Here is a 26581-nt window from a genome sequence, read left to right on the forward strand (position 1 = left end):
AGACCTTTAGCTAATCCTCAGGCTAGTGTCACATCTGAAACATTGTCGTCTTCAATAGAGTTTTAATTATACCTGAAAATCACCCTTAAATCCTTTTTATAAAATGGATGGGCTGTAACTTGGGCTTACAGTACTTCTACCATTACAAAAGTAATTTACAAAGGCTAAAATAAAGCTATAGAGCAGAGAAATGAATAAAATCGAGATTTTGAGCATAGTCTGGCATTAGAAGTTTTTAAGAAAGTAATTCCTTTTATCTTTTCCCAAGACAGGGTTTTCGTATGTAACCCAAGCTGGCCTAGAACTCACTGTGTAGAACAACTTGGTCTTGACCTTGGGATGCCAGACTTGCACCACCATGCTTGGCCTTAAAATGCTAATAGTTATGCTTACTAAAATGGAAGTCTGATCTAGTAGTCTTCCCTATTAGCTGTGGTGCTTTCTGAAACGTCTGTGACAGGACAGGTTTTGCATTGTTGTCCAATTCTCACAGGACCATGGTCATAGTCTATTTAATATCCTTCTTAAATTTCAGATAAATGATATAGGATTTGTTCAGAGTTCAGTGAATATTTAAATTGCTATTTAGTTGAAAAGCGTGACTAGATACAATCCTCAGTTTGTAAACCTTGACTTTTGGCAGAATTCTGCTGCACACACACACGTTTATATATGCCCATGAACATAAGCTGACTTCCCTCACAACTAGAAAGACCCTGCAGACAGATACGATTAATAGTCTTTCATGGGGGAATTGACTCCATAGTAATCTTTGGAATTCCCTTTTCTCCAACTAGATGANAATGCTTAGGCTTTCATGGATTGGGAGAGGGTAAGAAAGAAAAACTGGCTTGAAACAATTGTTTTCAAAATGAGTTCAGTCGGTAAAGTCAATTTGCAAAGTCCTGAAACATCTGCACAGCACATATTTGATGGAAGGCCCAAACTGTGAAGCTTTCTATCCAACGTGGTGACTTATTTTGAGGATTAGAGTGGTTCTCAACATTGCAGTCTGTAAGCCTCAAGGGACATGGTGTTTCCTGAGGACAAAAAGCAGGAATTTACAGATGAGTTGAACAACTGTGAATGGTTGCATAGTGACACCCAGTTCATAATCATTTGTAACCATTAAAATTGTTTTATGAAGATATGTTTTAAAAAGACAGACATGGATCAGAAGGGAAAGGCACTTACTGCCAAACCTGATGACCTGAATTCAATTCCCTGAACCCACATGGTGGAAGGAGAAAATCGATTCCTACAAGCTGTTCTCTGAAGCCCACATGTTTACCATGGCACAACTGAGCCCCACCCCAAACAAACAAACAAACAAAAAAGAAAGAAAGAAAATATATTCATATTAGTAATTTTGGTTCTGGATTGTGTCCTATGAAAATAGTTCCAATTGATTTCTTTTCAAGGACAGCATTCATAACTTTATTCCAAATAATGAAAAAAAAATATATATATACACACACACAGATGCACACATACACAAATAACTTCATTCATGCATGATTTTCTATAATCCTGTTGATTGTTCTTTAAAATAACCATCTTAATCATTATAAAATATTTTTATAAATTTTAATAATATTTATTAGAATGATGGAGTGGTTTATTTCATCAGTCCCCTATTGATAGATACTTGGTTCCATTTTAAAAATTCTGGCATTACAATAAATTGATAAATAATTATATAGATCTCTGGTTAATTCATTTAAATACACTCCCAAAGAGCAGTTAGTTATCAGCTAAAATATCATGAACATGAAAGGCTTTTATAGATGTCATCAACTTGCCCTCACACAATGAGTGGTGTATGGATTTAAACATACCAGCAATGAATATGAATACTTGTCTCAGTGAGTCTTTGTCAACACTAGGCAGTATAATCATAAAACCAGCTGATTCAGTAGACAAAAACCGGCAATTACATTTTGCTAATTCATACTTCTTTAGAGTGAGATTGAATAATTTTATTGATTGTATTGTTACTCCTTTTGTCCATTTTCTAACTTGTGTGTTTTTCTTAATGAGTTTCAAGAGATTATGAAATTAAAGATGTTCATTTCTGTATGTTGCATATTTTGCCAATGATTTTCCCACATTTGTCCTTTCATTTTGAAGGAACTATGTAGAATCCGTGAGTCTTTGTGTAAAGATCATGAAAATAATTTCTTATATACAAAAGCTGAAACAAAGTAAAATGTAAGTGTTTATTGGTTCTTTTTTTGAGATTTTAGTTTACCTCTATGTGTGGCTTTTTGGCCTGCACGTTTGTCTATGCGTTGTATGTATACAGTTCAAATAGAGGTAAAATCTCCTGAAACTGAAGTGAGAGTAGGTTTTGTGCCACCATGTGGTTGCTGGGAACACAATCTAGGTCCACTGGAAAAGTAGCCAGTGCTCTTAACCACTGAACCACCTCTTCAGCCCCAATAGTTACTAATTCTAAGTTACAAACTTGGGTATTCATTTCATATTTTAATTTTTCTTCAAAATAAAATAAAATAAAGGAAAATATATACAAAACTATAGTTTTGAATATATATATATTTCAAGTATTCTGTGGCTAGATATTCAAGTTGATATCAGATTGGAGATTTTACCAATACCATTATAGTCACTATCTATACATATTTTAAAATGTCTTCACAGCCCTGGCTGTCCTGGAACTCACTATGTATCCCAGAGACCTGTCTCTGCCTCCCTAGTGCTTGAATTGAAGGCATACACCACTGCAGCCAGATTCCTGACAAGTTTATAATAGTTTTCCCACTGTTCCCTCAAACGTTCTTTTATTATTATCAGAACATGTATTCCTTTTTTCCATAAAAACCAATCACCCAATTCACTTGGATAGTGTTCCTTGGAAAAAGTATTGATTGCTTAGAGGTCATTTTGGTTCCCTGGGGAAGTAGAAGCCATGCATTTCATGGTTTAGTATTCATTCCAGATGTTCATGAAAGGCGAGGGGGAATCACATGGACATATAAATTGGGAAATATCTTACCCCACTTTGGGGGAATTCCCAATATTCCTTAGCACATTAAAAATCTTAATATGTACTGCCAGAAGGGCAAGGTCCCATGACTTGAATAGGAGAGGACAAGAAAGGATTTGATAGTCAAGTAAATCCAAAGGCTGACTACAACTGCTGCTTAGTGAGTCACAAAGCCCATAGCACATTGAAAGGCCCATGAATTTCTACTCTGAGTATGCTTATATCCATGTATTCCTAAGTGTACTCTTCTGCAACACCTTTTCATCAAGCAGTTAATATACCAAAATACTGGCATTTCAGACTACCTTTAGACACACATATAAATAAAGAACCATCCTAGATAGCCGAAATGCAGGTATTACTAGATATTACAAGTCGCCTTCCCAAAATATCAAGCATTTCATCAAGGGCTTGAATAAGTAAACAGACTTAACTGGTCTCTATTTTAACTTTTAGTTATAATTGAAGCTGCATGGCCAGAGTCCATCAGGCCTTTAAATGCACCATCATAAGGGACATGGCGTGATTGGAAGCCATACAGTCCTGGGTTGCAATTTCAGGTGAGCCCCTTGGCAGCTGTGTAGCCTCAGTTTTCTCTCAAGAAAATATGAATTGTAACAGTCATCGTGGAGAGTCGATAGAAGTGCTTGGCAAACTAGCTGGCACACATGAGGTCTTTTACAGTACCTTTCCTTGTATCAGTCCATGGCAGAAGTTGTGCAGGGAAAGGACTGAAGACAGGGGAACCCACAAACAGATTAAGAGGCTTCTAACTGCTAGCCTTTCCATGGGGAAAGAAGTGACACCTTACCAGTTCAGAGCTTTGAGCACTGTGATACTTATATAGCTAAAAGTCCCCTTTTACTATGGAATTACATTGGTTTTATTTACTCGTAAGTGTCGCAAAGTTCCAGAAGGCTGGTTGTCTTTTCAACAGGAGAATCCTGTGCAAAACTCTGCCTGCCCCTCATAACAAATTAGTAGCATTTAGGATGTTTGGAGTACAGGTAGGCTGCTCTTTGCTTGTTAGTGGGTAAGAGTAGGTTATTAACAGACATAATGGAGTCAAGCACAAATAACTTATTTGTAATCTGTATTGTTTTGGAGACCTGGAATGCACCACGACAAGGCTTACATAATTCACAGTATGAAAGTAAATAACCTGAACAGGATATTTGGCTGGTTTTGGATCCCCTAGGGTCTTTTAGCACAGTGTGAGTTTGTCGGGAATAAAGACATCTTTTTCGGTACATTGCACAGGGAAATTTTGCACAGAACTTCTCCTGTGTGCAACAAGGGCGAAGAATTTAGCACCTTGCTCACCAGAATGCGAACACACGCCTTTTCTAGTTCTGCTCCCAAGGGTTCTTAGTCCAGGTGGCACTAAATGTGCCTCCTTCAGAGTACTGACCTGATGGAGACGCAGAAAACATGAAAACTGCTACGTTTCTGTTTCCACAGCAAGTGATGACGAGTCTCCTGAATAATCTGTAAGATTGAAAAGTACAGGTGAGCGCTATGTGCTCAGGGTGCCCCTCAGAGGTTTGTGCTGTTTGGTCCCCAATGTGGTAGCATTGAGTGGTGGAAACTTCCAGAAGTGGGGTATGGCAGAAGGTACTTAAGTCACTCAGAGTTTTAGCCTCAGAAGCAACACTGTAGTACTTATGGAACCCATGATAATTCTTGTATGAGAAGACTGTTACAAAGCAAAGCTCCTCCCAGTGTTAGGTCCTTTCTGCAGCAGCCATTTCTCTTTCTGATTGTGCACCAAGTTGTGGTGCAGGTGTGTGTATGGGAGACTCTGCTGTGACATTGTCAGCGTACTGTCTCAACTCTCCAGCCATCAGAAGTGGGAGACTACTTCATAAAGTACATAGCCTCTGATAACTTTTCTTAAAACAGTTTTTTTGAAACAGGTTTTCTCTGTGCAACAGCCCTGGCTGGCCTCAAACTCACAGAGATCTGCCTGCCTCTGCCTCCCTAGTCCTGAGATTAAGGGCATGTGTCATCATGCCAAACTCAATAACTTTTTATATTAACAGAAAATGGATTAAAGTGGTATTCAAATTCTTATACGGATGGATATTTGTTCAGTAACATTTTTGTTTAACCTCTGGATGTGGTCAGCATCCACAGAGCACCAAAGACTGATGTTCTACACAGAAACCTTTATAAGCACAGGCATTTACATGCCAAGAGTTGCTTGGTCTGCTGTACTACTAAGAATATTTTATTTATCAACATAATCTGATCCATAATATTGGCTGGTATTGGACTTAAATAGCTGTGATAAGGGCTCAGTGCCATCTGTCTTTAATGAAGAGTTTCAGGTTTTGTTACTCACAAAATGACTCTATCACACTGGAATTCCACTGCAGACAATGAGTGTTAGTGTAGTATCTTAGGTGTTTGTGTGTTTCTGAAAAGGAATGAGGGATCTAGACAAGAAGAGGTTTGGGGATTAATAAGAAACAACGGTTATGGTTCAAATGTTTTGTTTTTGATCTGTAGCTTTTTGGAAGTGGAAAATCCCCTCTGACTCACCTTGCTTAATATACAGATACACACTTTCGTCACAGTCCCCGCATCAGAATGTACATGTCATTTTGAGATAAAAATGATAACAGTGGTCACCCCCTACAGCATCCGGTAGATTTTCTTTTATAAAATCGACGTGACATTCAAAGTGCTCACAAAAGTGTGAAATCTGACTGAGGTTAACGAGCCAGGGTGGGCTACTTTTGCCATGGCAGGCTGGCAACCAAACTCACACTATTGAGTTAATCACGCTGACTTCAGAGCCACAGCAGCTTCTTCAAGCTATAGCGGAGAGCAAAAGAGGTCCTAAAAATGTTTGCTTTTGGAATCAGGACACTATTGTGGACACAATATTCTGTCTTCTCTAGAATCTCAGTGTCCTCTCCACTCTCACCTTTCCCTCCCTTTTCCCTCCCCCATCCCTCCCCCTCCCTCCCCACTTCCCCCTCTTTTTCTCCTGAAAGGTTTTTCTGTCAATTTGCAGCCCTCCTGCAACTGCTTTCCAAGTCCTGGTCTAACAGATGAGCATCATTCATCATTGTGCCTAGCTATCTAGGGTAGAGTTAAGTCAGAACCGAAATCGGATAGGGTAGCCCAATCTTCAGTGAGGGTTCCAGCATAGCTCATTTGTGAAAAAAGGGAAAACAGACGTAGCAATCAGTGGCAGCAATGACATTTTTTTTTTTTTTTTTTTTTTTTTTTTTTTTTNGTTTTTCGAGACAGGGTTTCTCTGTGGTTTTGGAGCCTGTCCTGGAACTAGCTCTTGTAGACCAGGCTGGTCTCGAACTCACAGAGATCCACCTGCCTCTGCCTCCTGAGTGCTGGGATTAAAGGCGTGCGCCACCACCGCCTGGCTCGCAATGGCAAGTTTTAAGGGCAATAAGAGCACTGGCCTTGTTGCTCTGGAGAAGTGGTGCTAACAAACTCTTTCAACCCTCATGACTAGCTGCTAGTTGCCTGCCTTGATACATTTTAGGTGTGTTTGGCAGGAAAATCTTCGAGAAGTTGATCTTCAGGATTTCGCTAAGTGGGTCTCTTTTATTTTTTTCCCCAGAGTGACTCACACTCTGATTTGGCACAACACTCCTACCAAACAATTATTTGAATTAAAACTGTGCTCTTGTGGGCACTGGCGCTTCAGATGAAAAACCTGATTTTCAATTTCCTTCATGGCATCCTTCCCAGGGTGAGATTAAGCTAAGACTTCATAGGTGAGGAATGAATTGAATAAAAGCAGCAACTTCAAAGAATTGTGTTCTGCGTAATAGAAGACAAATAACAGGATTTAGTAAGTCAATTCAATGCCTCCTACAGTCTGTACCTCCGCTGCTTCCTCCATCCCCTGCTCTGGCTGCTTATGCAGTAGTGATTTTCCTATTATCCAATCAAAAGTCTGTCAATTCAGTCTTATTGTATGCTTCTCAGCTCTGGTTTCCTTATGTTATCTAAGATCTATTTCCTCCTTTACTTTAAAATCTAGGTTAGCACATGAACCCTTCAACTTGGTTTTGTGTCTCTGTGTGTGTATTTTTGGCTACTGGTTCTCAGAAATGAGAAGAGTAGAGAAAGAGTACAATGTAGAGAATCCAAGAACTTGAGTCATGATTGCTTCCTGATACATTACTCACTTGGAGTCATCTCATCCTTTGCCTCCAGCCTCTCAGCCTTTTTGTCTGTAAAAGGCAGGCCCTGACAGTAGGGTTGGGGAGTCTTCACTGAGCTTTGTTTTCGGATACTCTAATCATGGCCCTCTACTTTCTCTTTCCCCATTGTCTGGGTCACACCGATGTATTTCAATGCACTTTATTTCCTGTCTCCACTTCTATTCTCTTACTCGATTATCTCCTGCTTGAATGCCAATGCCGTGTCTACGCAGATAACTCCCACATATCTCTAGTGAGTGGACTATCCCTAGCTGTATAAAAGATCTCTTAGCCTTGATCTTTTTTTCTCCCTTTCTATAGTTACTGCCTGCCGTGAAGCTATTATGATACAAACCAAGCTTTCTGCTATTCTTCCCATTTCTTATTTCAAAATGTCAATTTGGTCTGTGTACCAGTGCCCCAGTGATCGTCATAAAATATCATTCATTATATCAATATTAACAGGAAGTGATAGTATGAATAACAACTCTTTTATGAACTCTACCAAATCCTCTACCATGTTACGTCCGTTATGACTCATACCTGTTACCTATATGTCACTTGTTTCTTCCTAGTAGCCTTCTTGTGCCTCTTCCTTCTTCCTTACAATTGTCATTAGTACTATTTCCCCCTTTATCAGTATATTTACTGTAACTCTTCAGAAAAGGAAAATAACAAGCATAGCAAGATGTTCTCTTTAGAGAGCAGTGGTCAAAATACTGGCTGGGTAGAGGTGGCAAGAGACTATAGAAAGAAGACTCAGAGAAGAAATGGGTCCCCAAATTAGGAAGCTATGTTAATATTGTAAGTTGAGCATGACCTTTAGAACATAATAGCATTCTTCTAAAAAGGGAGATAGAAACTATTTGGCAAAAAATTTCAGGTTATTCCGCTTAACTTTTGACCCCTCAGTATCAGGTGGGCTTGGAGCCGAAGAGCTCTTGGAGAGAATGGAATTGAAACTGAGGTACAGAGAAAAGTGGCTTTTCCAAAAGTCACACATTGAAACTAGCAACTGGAAACCATTTCCCATGCCAGAACTTTGCTCATGTTTCTTCATCCTTCTATTTCTGGCAAATGAGGCATAAGAACGGTTTCTTCTTAATGGAACCTTAAAGTGTATAAACTGAATAGGAGACGGAGAAAAGGAGAGCTACTAAGTGGTGCAGTGATTAAGAGTTAGATTTGGAGACAGGGTCTATTACTCTGCTGTGTGACATTGAGCTTATCTGATCTTGAGTTTCTTTTTCTTCTGTAAAACAGGGTTACTGAATATTTACAACTCACAAAATTGATTGACTATTAAGTGTGAACGTCTATAAATCACCTGGCATGTAACAGGCGGATGTTACATCTCTGACTTCAATAAGTTCTTATTTAGTACCCAATTGCCAAAACCCTGTACTGTAACCTGGCTGTTTTCTTCTTGCCGGTGTTAGATAGTTGGAATTCTATTTGCATTATGATGCCTTACTTACCTGAGCAGGTAACTCATAGCAAATCACTCTTATCTTAGTTTTTTATAGCATACATTTTATTATTCTGCTTATATAATAAATAGCATATAGCTCATTAATCAGTGTGTGTGTGTGTGTGTGTACACATGTGTGTGTGTATGAGAGAGAGAGAGACATGGAGGTTCATTGTGTAGTCCAGGATAGTATCAACTTATCATCTTCCTGTTACAGCCTGCAGAGTACTGGGTTTAGAAGCATTCTCCACCATGCTCAGAAAAGTATAGTACTGTAATACTTGTAATTTCAAGCAACTTTTGATATGTCTTATCTTCCAAATAAATGAAAAGAATATTAGTTTCTTCTTCATTCTCCTTTTTTTCCTGTACTATTTCTGATCAACCATATAGACATCTTACCCTAGAATCACAATGGCTCTTGCATATAGGAATAAGAAAAAACAGCCTGTTGGAAAAAATCTACTTACCTAACCATATAATGTCTATATAATAAGATAAGACTCATGTGAAGACTAATTTCAAAGGTCTTAGAATGCATTTTTTTGAATTCCCATTTGAAAACTTGCTAAACAACTTACCAAGTCTAAAACCTTTTCCATAACTGTTCCCATGTATTGACCCTTAATGTCAAATAATGACTGTTTGAAGAAGTGTATTTATTTTTGAGGAAGACAGCATGGATTGTATGAGACTACATACACTTCCTAATGTGATGTTTAAAGGTCTCCAGGCATGAGCAGATAGGTACAGTTACACTGAAGAGGTAAGTGGTGAGGTAATGTTTTCTTCAAGGAAGAGTTAATAGCTCTCTCTGCCTGGAGGATAACTGAACAGAGAGGCATCTTCCAAGTAACATGGCTCTTGATTGAAAGACCTCTTGTCTCCAAACTAGAGCTCTTGTATCCAGGATGTGCTTGGAGAGTTTGAGTTTTGATGAAAAGAAGGGCTCTCATCAGTCCTCTTAGAAGGTCCAGGGTTTAGAGCAATCTCTACTACATGATGACAATAAACTTTGCTAGGAGTATTACTTTATCATCTTCTGAAGAAAACAGTTTCCTCATATAACTGCCCTGATCAAAATTTTTCAGTAGTTCCTGACCACTGACAGAATACAGATTTTTCCTTTTTCTTTTTTTTGGATTTTTGAGACAGGGTTTCTCCATAGCTTTTGGTTCCTGTCCTGGAACTAGCTCTTGTAGACCAGGCTCGCCTCGAACTCACAGAGATCCGTCTGCCTCTGCCTCCCGAGTGCTGGGATTAAAGGCGTGCGCCACCACTGCCAGGCTCAGAATACAGATTTTGGTCTCTTGGCTCATACAATTGGATGCCAATTTACCTGCAGAGTTGATATAATAATCTACTTATTTGGTCAGTAACACTTTGTACAGTGTTTTGGTGGGAAAGTTTTCATATTTGTATCTTCTCTAACTCAAATATTGCAAGACCCGTGAGTTCAAAAGATGATAGTGTTTAATGACATTATGAATCCAATATTCCAACTTCAGGACACTTTCACCACATGCTAGTTCATTTCCTTTTGCTAGTCTTCTCAACAGGTGCCTTGTCATCACAGTAGAAACTAAAAGATTAAAAACAAGTCAGAAACATGCTCTGCCTTGAACAGTACTAATGGGTATCATATAAAGAAAGTTTGCACAAACCAAAGAGTAGGAAATTATAGAGACTCAAGATCATTCAGGACTTTGTTGACTTGCTCCTGAGAGCCTATATGTGAAGAATTTCATATACTGGGTACAAAATCCAAACTTTTCTGGATCACAGTTCAACAACCAGAAGGCAGGAGATAGATTCTGCCAATTATTGATTATCATTAACACCAGAAGGTATATTTGCAAATTCAAGCAAATTTTTGGTTTCATACTATAGGCTTTTTTAAAAGAGACAAAAATATCCCTGAGGAAATAATTAAAAGTTATCAAATGAAGGTTCTATGGTGATATATATGCAAGATATTCATGAGTATGGCTATAGGATCAGGCCATTTCAGGCTCTCTCTCCTCAGCTGCCCAAGGACCTAGCTGGGGACATCTCTCTGGACCCCTGGGAACCCCTCTAGAGTCAAGACTCTTGCCAACCCTAAAATGGCTCCCTTAATTAAGATATATACTTCCCTGCTTCCATATCCACCCTTCCTTTATCCCAACCATTCCATTCCCCCAAGCTCTCCCCATCCTCCCCTTCTCACTTTTCTCTCCCCATCTCCCCTTTCCCTATCCCACCCCACCCCCTAGTTCCCAATTTTTGCCCAGCAATCTTGACTACTTCCAATATCCAGGAGGATAATGGATGGAGACAGAGACAGAGACCCACATTGGAGCACTGGACTGAGCTCCCAAGGTCCAAATGAGGAGCAGAAGGAGGGAGAACATGAGCAAGGAAGTCAGGACCATGAGGGGTGCGCCCACCCACTGAGACAGTGGGGCTGATCTATTGGGAGCTCACCAAGGCCAGCTGGACTACGACTGAAAAAGCATGGGATAAAACCGGACTCTCTGAACATGGCGGACAAAGAGGGCTGCGGAGAAGCCAAGGACAATGGCACTGGGTTTTGATCCTACTGCATGTACTGGCTTTGTGGGAGCCTAGCCTGTTTGGATGCTCACCTTCCTAGACCTGGATGGAGGGGGGAGGACCTTGGACTGCCCACAGGGCAGGGAACCCTGACTGCTCTTTGGACTGGAGAGGGAGGGGGAGGGGACTAGGGGGAGGGGAGGGAAAAGGGAGGCGGGGAGGAGGCGGAAATTTTTAATAAAAAATAAATAAAAGATAAAAAAGATTATAGATGATCATCTACAAAAAAAGTTATCAAATGAAATTCAAGTTTCATTTCTAGTCTTGTTATTTGGAGATAAAAGCAGTTTTGTCTAGTTAAGGAAAATGTGGGTCTTTTACTGCTGCATTCTTTGGAAATGGTCTTCTTATCACAGTTAGTGCACTAGTTAGAGGGCAAAATTACCATGTTCCTTGACCTGGAGCTCTCGACTGGATTGTCAAACAGTGTCAGGGAAGGCCTGGGTGAGAAGTCCTTTTGAACTGGCTTTACCTTCTTTACTAGGAAATAAAGGAACCAAGCCTAATGGATACAGCCACGTATAATTACAATTGGCAAACGCTAACTTATTATTAAAGTCAAAACAGAGTTTAATACCTAATCTTTTTTTTTTTTTTGAAGACTAAATTTGAGGGTCTAGGTGAAGGAATCAATTGAAAGGCCAATTACTATTTGCTCAAATTTAGCATAAAATAATAGAAACCTGGAAGTTCTTATGAACCCTGGAACAACTTGAGGCTTATGCCTAGGCTCTGAAAAAGCCTCACAGATTCAGGACCATGTGGGACTTAGGTGACTCACATCCTAAGACCCTGGAAAATCCATACCTAGGATAGCAACCTTATGGAGGCAGGATTATGGAAGAAGTTAGATGATCAATTATGATATACAATATGTAATTCACTTTGGGTTTCTCTGTGAGAGCAAGCACCCTGACATTAAAATTATAAGCGAAGTTGCTTATTTCCACCTTTGAAAGGAAACCTGTGTATAAGATCTTCAGAGTAAATTTTCCTAACAAATAGGTTGAATTCTGATTTCTTTAAAAATATTTCTACAAACATTTCGAGAGCAGCTAACACCATTAGTCAATCATAGATGCTGATACAAGAGTTATTTCCAGGTGATATTAGCCAGATGGTGGAGTAAGAGATCTTGGCCTTCTTTCCTCCCACAAAGAGCAAACATTTGGAATCCATCCATTAATTAAAATAACTGTAAGAGCTCATGAGTCCAATTAAAAAGCTGTAGTCATACAGTTAAAGAAACAACCCAAGGAAGAAGGACAGTTTCATTTTGCCTGCATCCCTTCATTCTTTAAAGTGGCAGAACTCAACAGAGGGAATAAACTTAAAACAATGACTTAAGAAATTGAAGAGGACACAAATAAATGGAAATATATCTTGTGTTCACAACTTTGGAAGAACCAACATGGTGAACATGTCCATGCTGCCACCAAAATTAACATAATTCAACATAATCTGGATCAATATTACAATGGAATTTTTCATAAGTAAAAAAAATTATAAAGAACTACAAAAGTTTGTTAATAGCCAAAAGAATTCTGATAAAGACAAATAAAACTGAAGGCATCATACTACTGCATCTTAAACTGTATTACAAAACTAGGATAATCATAAAGGCAGATACATAGGACGATGGAACAAAAGAAACAGCCCAGAAAGAAATCTAAGCATATTCTATCAATTATTTTAAAAAAGGGTGTCATTAATACATCTGCAATTATAAAACTACCACAAAAATATGGGGGAAATGTCTTAAGAACAATGTTTAACATGACATTTAAAAGTAACAAACAATAAATAAATGGAGGTTTATCAAACTAAAAAGCCTGTTCACAGCAAAAGTAACAACAAAATGAAAAAGCGATAGAACAAGATAAAATAGCTGTGAACCACAAATATGACAAGTATCCAATAAACAAATTGTGTTAAGAAATTTATACCAGTAGCCAAAGCCAACAACTAATTGAATTTAAAATGATTAAACTATATAAAAGACATTTTTCCAAAGATTGCACAAGTATTTGAAAAAGTGCTAAAACCCTTATGGTCATGGGCATGGAAATCGAAAGCACCACGAGATGCTATTAGAATGGCTGCTACAGAAAATTCAAAAGATAGGACTGTGATCAACTTGAGTGGTAGAATGCGTGAATGCTTGCCAAGCATGGTCATGGCCTGACATTTAATCCCAGACCCATGAGAATGTCAAAAAGAAAAACTGTTGGTGAGAATGTAGAGAAAGGGCTACCTTCATTCATTGTTGCTGGCCATGCAAATTGTTACAACTGCTATGGTGATTTCTTTAAAAATTCAAAATGGAGCTACAGATGACCATATGACCCAGATTTCTTCTGAGATATATTCGCTCCCATGTTCATTGCAGCATTGTTCACAATACCCAAGAAATAAGACTGACCAAAATGTTGATGGATATGTGAATAAAGAATCTCTCTCTCTCTCTCTCTCTCTCTCTCTCTCTCTCTCTCTCTCTCTCTCTCTCTCTGTGTGTGTGGGGGGGGGGGGGGGGGGGGGGGCTCTGTGTGTCTTTCTCCCTCCCTCCCTCTCATTCATTTTTAGGACAGAAGTGACTTCTCCCATTTACAACGAAATGAACTAAAATGGATGTCATTAAGGCAGACACAGAAAAACAGTAATGCATGGTCTTTCTGATAGGGAGAAAATTTTAAATGGAGTCAAATATACACCAACAGACTAGAACCGTAGTTACCCGAGTCAGGAGAAGGTGAGATGCCATGAAGAGGTATAGGCCAAAGTCTACCGAGTGGCCATAGAGAGAAATGTGGAGACTGAAGGGGTGGCATGAGGACTGCAAGAATATGCAGGACACCCGTGTTCTGAGATGCTGTATGCTACAGCCACCACTTCACTGTATGTATGCATGCATGCAAAGCATCGTACTGCATACCTCACATTTTTACAGTAAAATTAGTGACTTATTCCTTTGTGCTATAGCTTGATAGTTTGAATCTTTAATGTTCCCTAATGGCTCATGTGCTAAAAGTCTTGGTCCATTGCGGGGTGGCACCATTGGGAGGTGTCAGAATTATAACGAGCTGGGGGAAGTTTTTTGGTTACTGGGTGGGGGCATTCCGTTGAGGGAGTATGTGGGTCCCAGTTCCTTACTCTCTATTTTGCTTCAAAGCAATGAAGGGAGTGGTGTTTCTCAATGGCAGACTGCCATCATTATTGGATGTTCTTGTTAGCAGTCTAAAACAAGAGGACCCACTGGTCATAGAGTGGAGCCTTCAATGTGCCTGTTCTCTTCGAAAGCTGGTTATCTCCGGGATTTTCTTACAGTGACAGAAACCTAGCCCATTTCACAGGTGGAAAGGTGGAAAGGAACCCGGCTCTGCTGCTGAAGTCTTTGCCTCCATCGCTGTTTTAACTTCACTATCTACAGAAAATTGACTGTAGCTACTCTCCCTGAATGCCACAGATGCTGCATCTCCAACAAACATCCATGATCAAAGTGTTCAGCTACTAATGTGAAAAAGGCTAGCAGTGGAAAACGGCCCAGGCTTTGTTACCTACTGAAACGAAGACAGAACAAAGAGCGTTCTGAAAGGCACCAGAGCCATAAAGAGAAAACATTAAGAAATCAGTTCTTTCAGAAAATAATAAGAGGCACCTTCCTCTGAGAAAGCCATGGAGTTTTTTAAATATCATTTTTACATGCAGGTCGAAGCTGGCTTATAGTAGTTTGCGTTTTAGCATCTCTTTGACAATCATGCCCACTTTATTATTCATGACACTTACAATAGGCAGGACTGTAGATGCTATCCATCCAATTTGGAGGAAATGGTTCCATTTGGAATAGATTAGTATAAAGACTTTTATTATCATCTCTAATTTTTTAATGTAAGATATAGGAAAATTTATAATGAGAAAAAGCAATAATGTAACAGGCATTTCTGGATCACTTCCCCAAAAAGCTAAAATGCAACTCCAAGTCTCTCAAAAATCTTTTTAAAAGATGCCTGTTTAATCTCTGCAGAAAATGACACAGATGTGCGTACTCATTTGTGCAGCTTCTGTGTATTTGTGCATTAATTAAGTACTTTATTTTTAAAAGCCTCTCCAGAGAAACCCATTTAAATGCTTTGATTTCATAAATGTGATTCTTTTAAACCTATTACTTTCCTGTATTAAATTAGGGTAGGGATTTCAAAGAACATAAACTTTTCTTCGCGTTAGCATTGCATTTTCAGTTATTGAGTTGCTGTTGCAGGATTTTATCATTTTATACATTGAGTATTTTACATTATGCTATTAATAAATACATAATGTACAGCAAATGTTATATTATTGGTTAACTATTAATTCTGACATAATTTCTAAAGGAAACAGAAATGTAATTTTAACACAGCACCTTTCTTGGGAATGTATTGTTAAAAGATCATGGACTCAAAGTTAGCTAGGAAGGGATAGGAGGGTGGAAAGGGCAGTTATGGAAATGGGGGATGGGTATGCTCAAATACAATGTATGAATGTATCAAATAATTTTCTGGGTGGTGGAGCACACCTTTAATCCCAGCACTTGGGAGGTAGAGGCAGGTGGATCTCTGAGTACGAAGGTAGCCTGGTCTACAGAGTGAGTTTCAGGACAGCCAGGGCTAAACAGAGAAACCTTGTCTAGAAAAACTAAAATAAGAAAAAAAAATCAAGGACTTAACCAAAGCATTGTTTAAAAAACATATACGAACAATCTGTATATGATCACATACACACAGAAGACATCCATGACTGAGGATAACACACAGTCAGCTGGACAGAGTGCAGTTAAAGAACCTGTGTTAGAGAAAAGCACCATTAAATAATAAAGTTGGTAGACATAAGAATGGGTTAAAATCTCCTTCATTTAAGATGGCATAGTGGTCTTGATAAAGTTAAAAGAGGTTTGTGCTTTATGGTGTATTTTCTGATTTTAGAAGCAGTTGGATGCTTCAGATAACAAGATGGCACTAAACCACAGTGCCATGTCTCATATTTATTCTTCCAAATTACAGACATACTGTCATACCGCAAAACTCTCAGGATTTAGAATCAGGATACCTTCATTTGATTCCAAGCACTGCCTGATTTCCTGTTCTGGGATACTGGATGAGTTAGTTAACTTCTCCCATCCTCAGTTTCATTAATTATAAAATATTAGTGTCTATAAAACATGATTATTGAATTCAAAGGACATAAAAATATAAAAGGATTTTATAATATATAAAGTTATATGAAAATTATGACCGGATATGTTTGAAAAAGACCAAATTTAGAGGCTGCTTCAAAAAAGTAACGTCTTGAGTGGGGGAGATGGCTCAGTGGGTAAAGACGGTTGCTGTGCAAACCTGGCAGCCTGAGCTTAATCCCTAGAACTCCTGCAAAGGTGGAGAGAGAACCAAATTCACAAGGCCACCTTCTAATTTCCATAAAAATCCTATGGCAAGCACACCTACTGGGAATTGGAACTCAGCTTTGTCGAAAGCACTTTCGTTACTAAGCCATCTCCCCATCCCGTTCGAAGTATTTCCAGTCAGGTGGTACTACATAGATATTTAAAGTGTTCGGCTTGACAGCATAAGGCTCACATATGAACTGTTTTTCTATTATGGAATAATTTCAGTCATCTTTGAAATTAGGTATATCTTTAATTTCTGTTGGAAAGAGTCAATACCAACATAAGAAGTCCCATCTTCTGAGACTGCTAAAAGCTAATGTCTGTTAAGAGGGACTAGCGGCAGGAGGATGGCACAGCAAACCACAGCCAGCTTCTCATAATAAGCAGGAAAGTAAAAGACATTTGTGTGTGTGTGTTCAAAATTCTTTGGCTGGGCAAGAATTATCTTCTTTTGTAATTATACACTTGGGGCTGATTTCTCATTTTTCAATCCCAAACATGCTTTCTTTTAAGATAGTACTTTCAGGTAGAGAACCCGGGCTTTGTGTGAATTTAGAAAAGCTTGTCTTCTGCATCTGACCCTCACTTGAAAAATTTTCACGTTCTCATTCAGCTTCATTTACCCTAGGTACAATTCATAATGACTATTAAAATTCCCTACTTAAAAATTTCTGTTGGATACTGCTTGACTTCAACAACTGTTACAATCTGCTCTCTGATGGCTAGTATCAACAACATTTGCAGAGAAGGAAAATACAGCAGGGGGTCCAGTGATGGGCAGAGACAAAAAATAGAACATGTATGACAGGAGACTATTATGTTTAGATCTTCATAAAACATCTCAAGATGACCCAATTATCTGATGGAGGAAATTGGGTGGGCAAAGTTTCCGTTTTAGATGTTTTCTTTGCCCTTACTAGAGGCATGTACAAATTTGCTCCCACATACCTTTTACTTTGTAATGTATTTACACCATTTTACAGTGTATAAGATTTTAAAGAAAATTGAACCATTATGAGTGAAGGAGGGTAGAGAAAGGTGAACTGTTGCCCAGTGATGGAAGTAAATCTTTATAGTCAAGTAAAATAGCAAGAGTGATTATCTGGGAAGACTGCTTACCCCCAGGCACAATACTGTCTATTATATTCCCTGATTTAGCTCTAGAGTTGTAAGTCATGGGATAATGAAGCTGGTAAGGAACTGCTTAAGTTACCATCTAATGCTTCTGTAAAGATTGTTTCTCTTTTTGGATGGTATGTGTCTATGATGTGCAATCGTGTGTATATACATGTATGCATTGTGAGAGTGCATGTGTGTGCAGATGTGTATGCCTATGTGCAGTGCAGAGACTGATGTTCGATGTCCTTGATTATTCTCTACCATATATACTGTTGCAGGATTTTTCACTGAACCTAAACTTCAATGTTTCTGCTAATCTTTCTAGCCAGCTTGCTCCAGATATTTCCTGTCTCTGTTTCCTGCACTGGGATTACGGATGGGCCACAAACCAGCCCACTTTGCTTTTACTGGATCTGGGGATCTGAATTCCCAATTCTCATACTTGTGTGATAAGCACTGATAAAGATAATGCTGAGCGTTCTCTTCGGAATCACCGGTTGGTCTTATTGTAACTTGATATGATTTAGAATCAACTTCTGGGTATGTCTGGGAAGGTATTTCCAGAGACCTATCTATCAGTGCTACTTCCGTCTTCCCTGACACCAGCCTCCAGTTTCTTTATTCCCCCCATGCAGAATCAAAACCAGAGGTTATGCAGGAATCTTCAGGCCTCCAGCATCAGTCTGGGATTGCTAAGGCTTTCAGCTTTGTGGACTGAGCAGCTACTGGATGACCATTGCTGGACTATACAGGCCCTATCATGCTAGCCATTCTAATAAATTTCTTTTTATAATACATAACATATACATGCATTTTATTGGTTATGTTCTTCTAGAGAACATTGCTTAGCATAGCTGCCTTGGCCACCCACATTTGTTAAACAAATATGGCTATACTTTTCCTTCTCCATCCAGAAGGTACTTATGAGGTTGTCATCCTTATAAAACCTCTTTGGACATTTTTATGTTTTTTTTTTTTTTGAGACAGGGTTTCTCTGTGTAGCCCTGGTTGTCCTGGAACTTGCTCTGTAGACCATGTTGGTCTTGAACTCACAGAAATCCACCTGCCTCTGTCTGCTGAGTGCAAGGATTAAAGGCTTGTACCATTACCGCCTGGTTCTACATTATTTTTTGAAACAAAGATAATGTAGGGTTGAGTCTACTGACCTCGACTGTCATCCTCATTGTCTTCCCAGTGTTCCTCATTTGCCAGCAGCGGGTTCTGAGACTCATTTATAGACCTCAGAGGGAAGGAGTGTCCATCACCAGGGCTGGTGGGAAAGAAAGGTAGAGTTTGCATATGACACAAAATTTCTTTTTTTTTATTCAAACTCAGTCATACACAGAAGGAGGGAGGGGTGAGGAAGAGAGCAAGAGAATGAGAGAGAGAATGTGTGTGTATGTATGCATGTGTATGTGTGCATATGTAGAGGACAACTTATAGGAATAGGTTCTCTCCTTTCACCATGTGGATCCTGGTGATTGAATTCAGGTTCTTAGGTTTGGTGGCAAGCACATTTATACCCACTGAACTATCTCATCAGCTCAGGCAGGGTCTTATTTTGTGACTTAGTCCAGAACTTGCAGTCTCCTGTCTCAGTATCCTGAGTGCTGGGATATAGGTGTGTGTCATAATGTCTATGTAATATAAATTTTGAGACAGTGATAATCTTCTTAGAAATGAGATATAATCATGGATTTGGGTTTGTGTTGTGAGAATTCTCTGGTCCAATTCTTTACCACTGAGCTATATACCACACTTGTGGATTCTTAGTTCTTTTGTCTAAAGACATGATCAAATAAGCTCTTATTATCATCCAACCATTATCATTTACTTGCTAAATTACCCTCATTTTCCATGTCTTGTTTGTCTGTATCAATGCTGACTATTTTTGTTTGTAAAACATTCTTTAATTTGCTTTCCACAATGCCCAGTAGCAATATGCATATGCAATTTCATAAATATCACTTAACTATGATAGTCCCAATTATATCCCATTATCAAACCGTTTTGATTCTAAATTATAAAGTGAGGTGAGAAGACTCACCATCACTAAACATTGTGGGAAAAGATGCTATGAAGGGTGAGAAGGATGCTCCTGCACCCTGTTTTGTTTTTTACTTTTAACATAGAGTGGAAAAGAGAAATAGCAAGGTGTCTCTGCAGTGTGGATTCCAGGGACGATTTATCTACATGTGAGTCTACTTTGTGGGTCTCTATGGTAATCTAGAGCATGTCCCTAATCAATTTCTGGCCATTCCTAGATAGGAGACCATGGCAGGAATCATGGTGGCCCTAGCCAGATACTGTTATAGTTTTAGCAATTGAGTCTATACAGCTGAGTGTATTCTGAGTTTAACTTTGGATGGCTTTTGGATTATTTATTTGATGCTGTATATACTTTTTTTCTCTTGTTTCTGAATGATTCAATAAAAAAGTTTACAGATTTTATTTATATTGCTCTACAGAAAATGTTAGAATAATGATTATGTAAGTAAATGGGCTTTGATTTTTGGTTTTGTTTTTATACTAGAGTGATGTGGTAACGGACTTTGACTATTTGTGTGCCTCAGTGTGTGATCAGAGTATATGTAGCTAATTCCTGCTAACAGTTATTAATCAATATTACCCACTGACGAATTTTGTCTTGGTATTTATAGTTAGAAGAGTTGACTATACCACACCTTAAACAAACAGCCCTATAAAACATTAACTGGCATAGAGGAAGTATTGATGCAGCAAGGGAGGCGAGGAGAAAATTTAACCTTTATTATTATGTGACTCCAGCAAAGTTTTTTTCCAACAAGAGACTATGGATATATGCTGTTTGCGCAGCGAACCTAAAGGATACAGAAAGGTCAAGACATTCTCTACAGTTCCTGTAGCTTGTGGTGGTTTCAATGGGGTCATAAAGTCACCCAAAGGATATAAGTCTAGCTCTACAAAAATAAATAAATAAATAAACAGGGTTTCTCTGTGTAGCGCCCTGGCTGTCCTGAAACTCACTCTGTAAACACAGGCTGATGTCAAATTCATGATTCTCTTTCCTCGGGTTTCCAAATGCTGGAGTTATAGGCATGAACCACCATGCCTAGACTGAAGAACATTTTTGTGTGTAGTCTATTCTCCATCACTGGGATAATGGATGTTTTTAATATGTACTATCAAATTTATTAAAGATGGGTGCCAGTTTACCTTTCCACAAGTAAATCACGAAAGTGTCTATTGTATCATACCTCCACTTCATGATTTATCTTTATAGATACACAAGTGAGAAATTTGGGGAAAATCATACCTATAAGACTGATAGCAATCTGCATTTGCAGACGGGAATGGTGACACATGCCTTTAATCCAGCAGTGAAGTGGGAGAATCAAGTGGATGGCAGCAAGTTCATAGCCTGTTTGGTCTACAAAGTGAGTCCAGGCCAATCAGGGCTATATAGTGAGGCCTCATCTCAAAAGAAATTGAGTCTAATTTGCTACTATAGGTGCTCAGTTGTCATCAGAGAAGCTTGCTCTGAGATGGGAAGTGGTTGATGCAAAAACCCATAACTGGCCAAGACGGTGAGAACGAGTGATAGCAGCAGGCTCAGCCCTAAATTAGGCAGCTGTATTACCCCTCCCAAAGCTCAGGGAACGTCATGGAAGAAATGGTAGAAAGACGATCAGAGCTAGAGTGTAGAGAAATGGACAACAAAAAAAACTACCTTCTGGACATGACACAGCCATTACAGCCATGAACTCACAGAAGATATGGCTATCTGCACAACACTTGTACAAGATTGGGCCCATCAACACTTCACCATAAATAGGGGATGAACCCATAGGGCCTCTCCCTCTCTGTGGTATTATTGGTAATTAACAGTTGTTGGTGGAAGTATTGTTTTCTTCAGCGGTGTAGCCATTGAAAAATTGTCCTTGCTCCAGTAAATAGCCGCTCATGCATGCATATGCCAGCAACACTAATTTAAGTGAGTGAGAAACACAAAAAAACAAGATAGGAAAGTAGACTTGTTGAAAAGAAGGGTTCCAGCAGGAGAGAGGAGGGATGAAAAAGGGGAGCGGGGTGTGAAAATTACCAAAATTCATTATAAATGTGTGAAATTCTCAAACAAAAACATTCAAAAATAAATTTGCTGCTTAGCTGCATGGCTCAGCATTAGCTGCTTCCAGTGGTAATAATTACCTACCTGGACCCAACAGGTATTAACCAGAACTTCTTATTATCGCCAAACACCTGCTGGATATTCTTGATGAAGCCAAGGTTAAACCCATTTTTCTCTGGTCCACTTGTAAATACTGGAGTGCAAAAGGCCTCTAAGACAGTGCAGCAGAGTTTGGAAAGAAAAAGAAAATAAAGGAATACATTTCATCACTGTGATGATTTTACATCTCTCCAAAAAATGTGGTCTGGATTTATGACATCTTTTTGCTGTTTAAGCATAGGTCCATGTTCTTAATTATTGCTAAATTACTTAGTAAAATTCAGTTAAATTATTTAATAAAGGGCGAAATTGTTATTGAAAATAAGGAATTTATACTCTCATCATTTTAAGGCAGAGTAAATACACAATGGAAAAAATAATACAGCATTTTTGAGGGGTATGTCTTTGGGCTGTAGAATTTAAGCAGTGCATGAATAGATTTAAGTGTACTTTATTGGAATCAAAGTGGCAACAATAGCCAAATGGTCTCCATCTGTAGATCTGGGACCAAAGTAATGACACATAAAGAGATGGTAATGACATTGATTTGGTTTTGAAACATTTCAGAAATGAAGATGTTCACAATGAAACCTGCAATATAAAAAACCTAGTTTTACTCCAGACGAAATGTCAATGGGTGAACTGTAATCACCTCAAAGCCTATGAGGAATTGGGCCACATTAGTGCACGTTATTTTTAGACACACATTTATCCCATTAAGCAAACACTTTCACTGTTGGGCTCTGGCTGCATCTCACCATTTCCCATTTGTTCTTTGTTTTCAGACCCTGTTATCATGAAGCTTTTAGTACTTTTCTACTTTTGTAGCTATCTCTCAACCAAATGTGCTAATTTACTACCCTAAGTACTAAGTGCTATACGTATATTTGATTTAGAAAAATGGGTGCAAAGATTTCCCTAGCAAATGAATTCTCCAAGTGCAGTGGCTTTTACACTAAATTCCTTTCAAATCTAATTCATCCTAGTTAAATGTTTAACACTTGAACGCTTTCTTCCTATTCCTTGTGTGCTGACTTTTAGACCATGCAAATATTCACCACAGATGAAGTAATTATTGCACTAGAATTCTTTTGTTCTATATATAATAACAAGTCTAGAGTACTAATTGACAGCAAAAAAGAAAAAACCCAACTCGTTTAGTGTACTGATTTTCTGCAGATTTAATATGCATATCTCATTTGTATGGTCTTTTTATATACTCTTTTGACTGTAAGTATCAATCTGATTCTTTATAAAAAGAATTTTACATTTTTAAATTTATTTATTCATTTTGTATATGTGTGTGTTTATGTGCACACACCTGTGTGTGCATGCCATGGTATGAGGACAGAGGATAACTTGTGGGAATCAATTCTTTCATTCTACCACGTGGATTTCAGAACTTGAACTCAGGTTGTCAGGATCTTGGAAAGCACCCTTACCTGCTGAGAAATCTCAATGGCCTGGATTTTTGCATTCATTGTTGTTATTCATTTGGATTCTTTTTAAGGTCCCTGTTTTGGGCTAAGCATCATCAACTAGATTATTGTTATTTAATGTCCTATCTTCCTCCTGATACTCATCGCTTCATGTGAACTTTCTAGAAGTCAGATTGTAAAATTGGGGATGTACAGAACTGCGATCATTTCGGGTTCTCTATGGGATGCGACTCATGGATGCTCTGTGTAGTCCATAAGTTTGTTCACTATTGTTGTCCAGTTTAGTAAAATGTATTTCCATTTGTCTCAGGGGATATCACTAAAGCTAAAATACTTTACTATTAGTTTTTCTCTCCTTAGGGAACAGTGATATACATTAATATGCATTTTTCTAATCATAACATTCCATCTTACCTAAGGTCGTTTTGTTTCTGCTGACAAGCCAACAATGGTAACCAAAGAGAATCACAAGGCTGACAAAAAACATGCAGGCCACAAAGAGGAGAAAGAGGACGTGGAACTTAGAGCGAACACTGGGTAATTCCCCCTAGAAAAGAAACAAGAGGCAAAGAAAACAAAACATTAAAGTGGGAATACTTGGCTATCTTTTCTATATAGATTAGTATTAGTAGTGTTTCACATGTAAAAATCCAGCTCCAATTTGAAAAACAGATTTTGTAAGCTTAAATTTTATTACATGCATTTATTTATTTTGTGTGTGCATGCACACATGTGTGTGTATGTGTGTGTTTGTGTATGCACATGCCAAAGTGCGCAGGTATGGAAGTCAGAAGACAACTTGTGAGATTCAGCTCTCCCTCTACTATGCAGATTCCAAGGACTGAAGTCAGGTCATCAGACTTGATGACAAGTGTAGGTCCTGACTATTATTTATTTATATTTACAAAATTATTGATCATTGTACCTTATTATAGATATATTCTTAGTTTGCAAAGCTTAAAATGGATTCTTGTTTAAGTGCAATATATAAATGCACCAATTAGAATAGAGTAATATGAAAAGGCTATGTATGCTCAGGTCATAATTGGTGTGAAGCCCATATTTCATTTAGCTTGAGAATTATGAATCACTGTCTATGGGATCATAAGGTTAGTACTGTTCATCCTATTGTCTGAGGGCGTCTATAATAGAATCCTTTTATTTTTTAAATAAAACCTCATACAAAAAGCCTATTTTTAAATTTTTGCTGTATTATGTGTGTGTTGTGCCTTCATGTATGTCTGTGTAACACATGTTTGTTTGGGGCCCACAGAAGCCAGAGAGGGTATCAGATCCCTTAGAACTGAAGTTATAGAGGCTGTGAGCATCCATGTGGGGGCTGAGACTGAACTTGGGTCCTCTGGAAGAGCAGTCAGTGCTCTTAACTACTGAGCCATTTCTCCAGCTCCTTATACTACTATTCTCTATACATCATGTGTCTTTGGCCATATGTGTGTTAAAAATGCTAGATTGTTGAATATAAGAAATTAAAACACAGAATTTTAAAATGTCTTACCAGAAGTCATGAGATGATTTTAAAGCTGTTGAAATTTTATGTTTTTTTTTTTTAACAGTTGATATAGAATTTGCTGGTATACTACACCCTGTGGAGTAGCCGTTTGGACAGTAAAAAAGCAAGCAGGATTTTATAGATAATTGTGAAAGTAGGAAGTTAAAGACTGTTAGAGTTAACTGGACATCTTATTTTCCATGCAGCTCGCTTTTGTTTGATATGCAATTCTAGAGCAGAATGAATATTCTAAAGTTCTACAGCATTCATCACATGTGACATTTTGTCTTCAGAAAAGAGACGTGGAAAGCATTTTGAATTTTAGAATGAACATCTGGAGGAATGATTAGGCTTATTTCCTCCTTTCCCTTAATGGTCATTGTTTGGCATGATGAATTGGCTTGAGGCTTTTCTAGATGCCCTTCAGTGATAAAGTTAAAGTGATTCTTAAGTGAAGTGGAACTTAACTTCCTCACGATCCTATTCGACTCCACTTACTGAAGGTTAGTGCTTGGCAACGCTTGCTAAGTTCAAACACTATAGGTTTCTTTCTTTCCTTGGAGGCTATTTTTATTCATTTTTACATAAGGAAATGCTGGACCTCTTCCAGGTCGGATATGTTTGCAGTGCAAAGATAAGGGGAAGCAAGCACATCAGATGCTCTCAGCTGATGGGTGGTCTGGGTGAACCGTGTACAGGGCAGAGCAGTCCAGGAAACAGCTGCCTCAAGGACTTCAACTTTCAGGAGCCTTTATCTGAAACTCTCCATCTTGAAATGCTCCTTCCGACAAAATATTGACCTAAGCACCCAAACTGAACTGGTTTGGTTCCTGGTTGGTCTGATTCATGGTTTACTTTTTTCTTCTAATTTTTGCTTTTGCTGTTCTCAGGTAAAATTTCCAATAGCACTTCACAGTGCCTCTCACCTTCCCTGAGACTTTGATCTCATGGGCTCTTCTTTCTGAGCCTGTATTTAAAGTTCTAAAAGCTCGCATTGACTTTCCCTTTTTATGTGAAAATGGGCACTAGAAAATGGCTGAGCAAGTGAGGTTGTTCTGAAAGTCTGCTCCCATCTTGTGTAGCTGTGCTCCCAGCCTTTCCCCATCACTCTTTCTGAACTCATCTTTCTGTATGGTTTAGAATATCTGCCGTGCTGTACTTTCATAGAGTTCGCAATGTCAACTTTTCCTGTGCAAACAGTTCTGTGTTCAAAAATGCATTTCCAGGAGATAACAAAGCTAAATCCCTCAGAGCAATGGTCATCAGAGACAGTTCTGAGGAAGATTTGTAAAATAATATAATTACTAGGTTTCTAAAATAATAATTCATCACCTTTGTAAAGAGGTCCGTAGCCTAGCGTGGTCGGTGTGCATTACTAATTTTGCAAAAGGCAAAGATTAATTTCTCTTTTGAGAGTAGAATTTGCTTAATTTAACACTGAAAGGAAAGAAATGATGTGATGGTCTTCTGAGTCCTTTCTTTTAAAAGAGTTAAAGCCTGTCTATAGCAGAACCATCATAGGCATAGTACATGGAAGATCACAGAGGCTTATGGGCAGACTTATGTTCAAGTTCTCCCTTTGAAATTTACAGCCAGGTAGGTGATTTTTGACAAGTTACTTCTGCTGTAAGCCTTA

At 38.5% G+C, this 26581-nt stretch overlaps 1 protein-coding gene across 1 annotated transcript in view; it reads right to left on the bottom strand.

Moving 5' to 3' along the window:
- Positions 1-806: 806 nt before the first annotated feature.
- Positions 807-26581, bottom strand: part of Zdhhc15 (zinc finger DHHC-type palmitoyltransferase 15) — a 79498-nt gene continuing 53723 nt past the window's right edge. Inside the window, exons 8-12 of the mRNA XM_050127325.1 lie at positions 23850-23982; positions 21982-22108; positions 18956-19059; positions 4419-4495; positions 807-1040 (exon numbers count right to left, since the gene is read on the bottom strand). Coding sequence (XP_049983282.1) covers positions 4449-4495; positions 18956-19059; positions 21982-22108; positions 23850-23982 — 411 coding nt within the window. The 3' untranslated portion in view covers positions 807-1040; positions 4419-4448. The remainder of the gene's footprint in view (positions 1041-4418; positions 4496-18955; positions 19060-21981; positions 22109-23849; positions 23983-26581) is intronic.

The sequence above is a fragment of the Alexandromys fortis genome, unplaced genomic scaffold (assembly GCF_014885135.2).
Source record: "Alexandromys fortis isolate MF-2015 unplaced genomic scaffold, M_Fortis_MF-2015_v1.1 scaffold_266, whole genome shotgun sequence".
Lineage (NCBI taxonomy): Eukaryota > Metazoa > Chordata > Mammalia > Rodentia > Cricetidae > Alexandromys > Alexandromys fortis.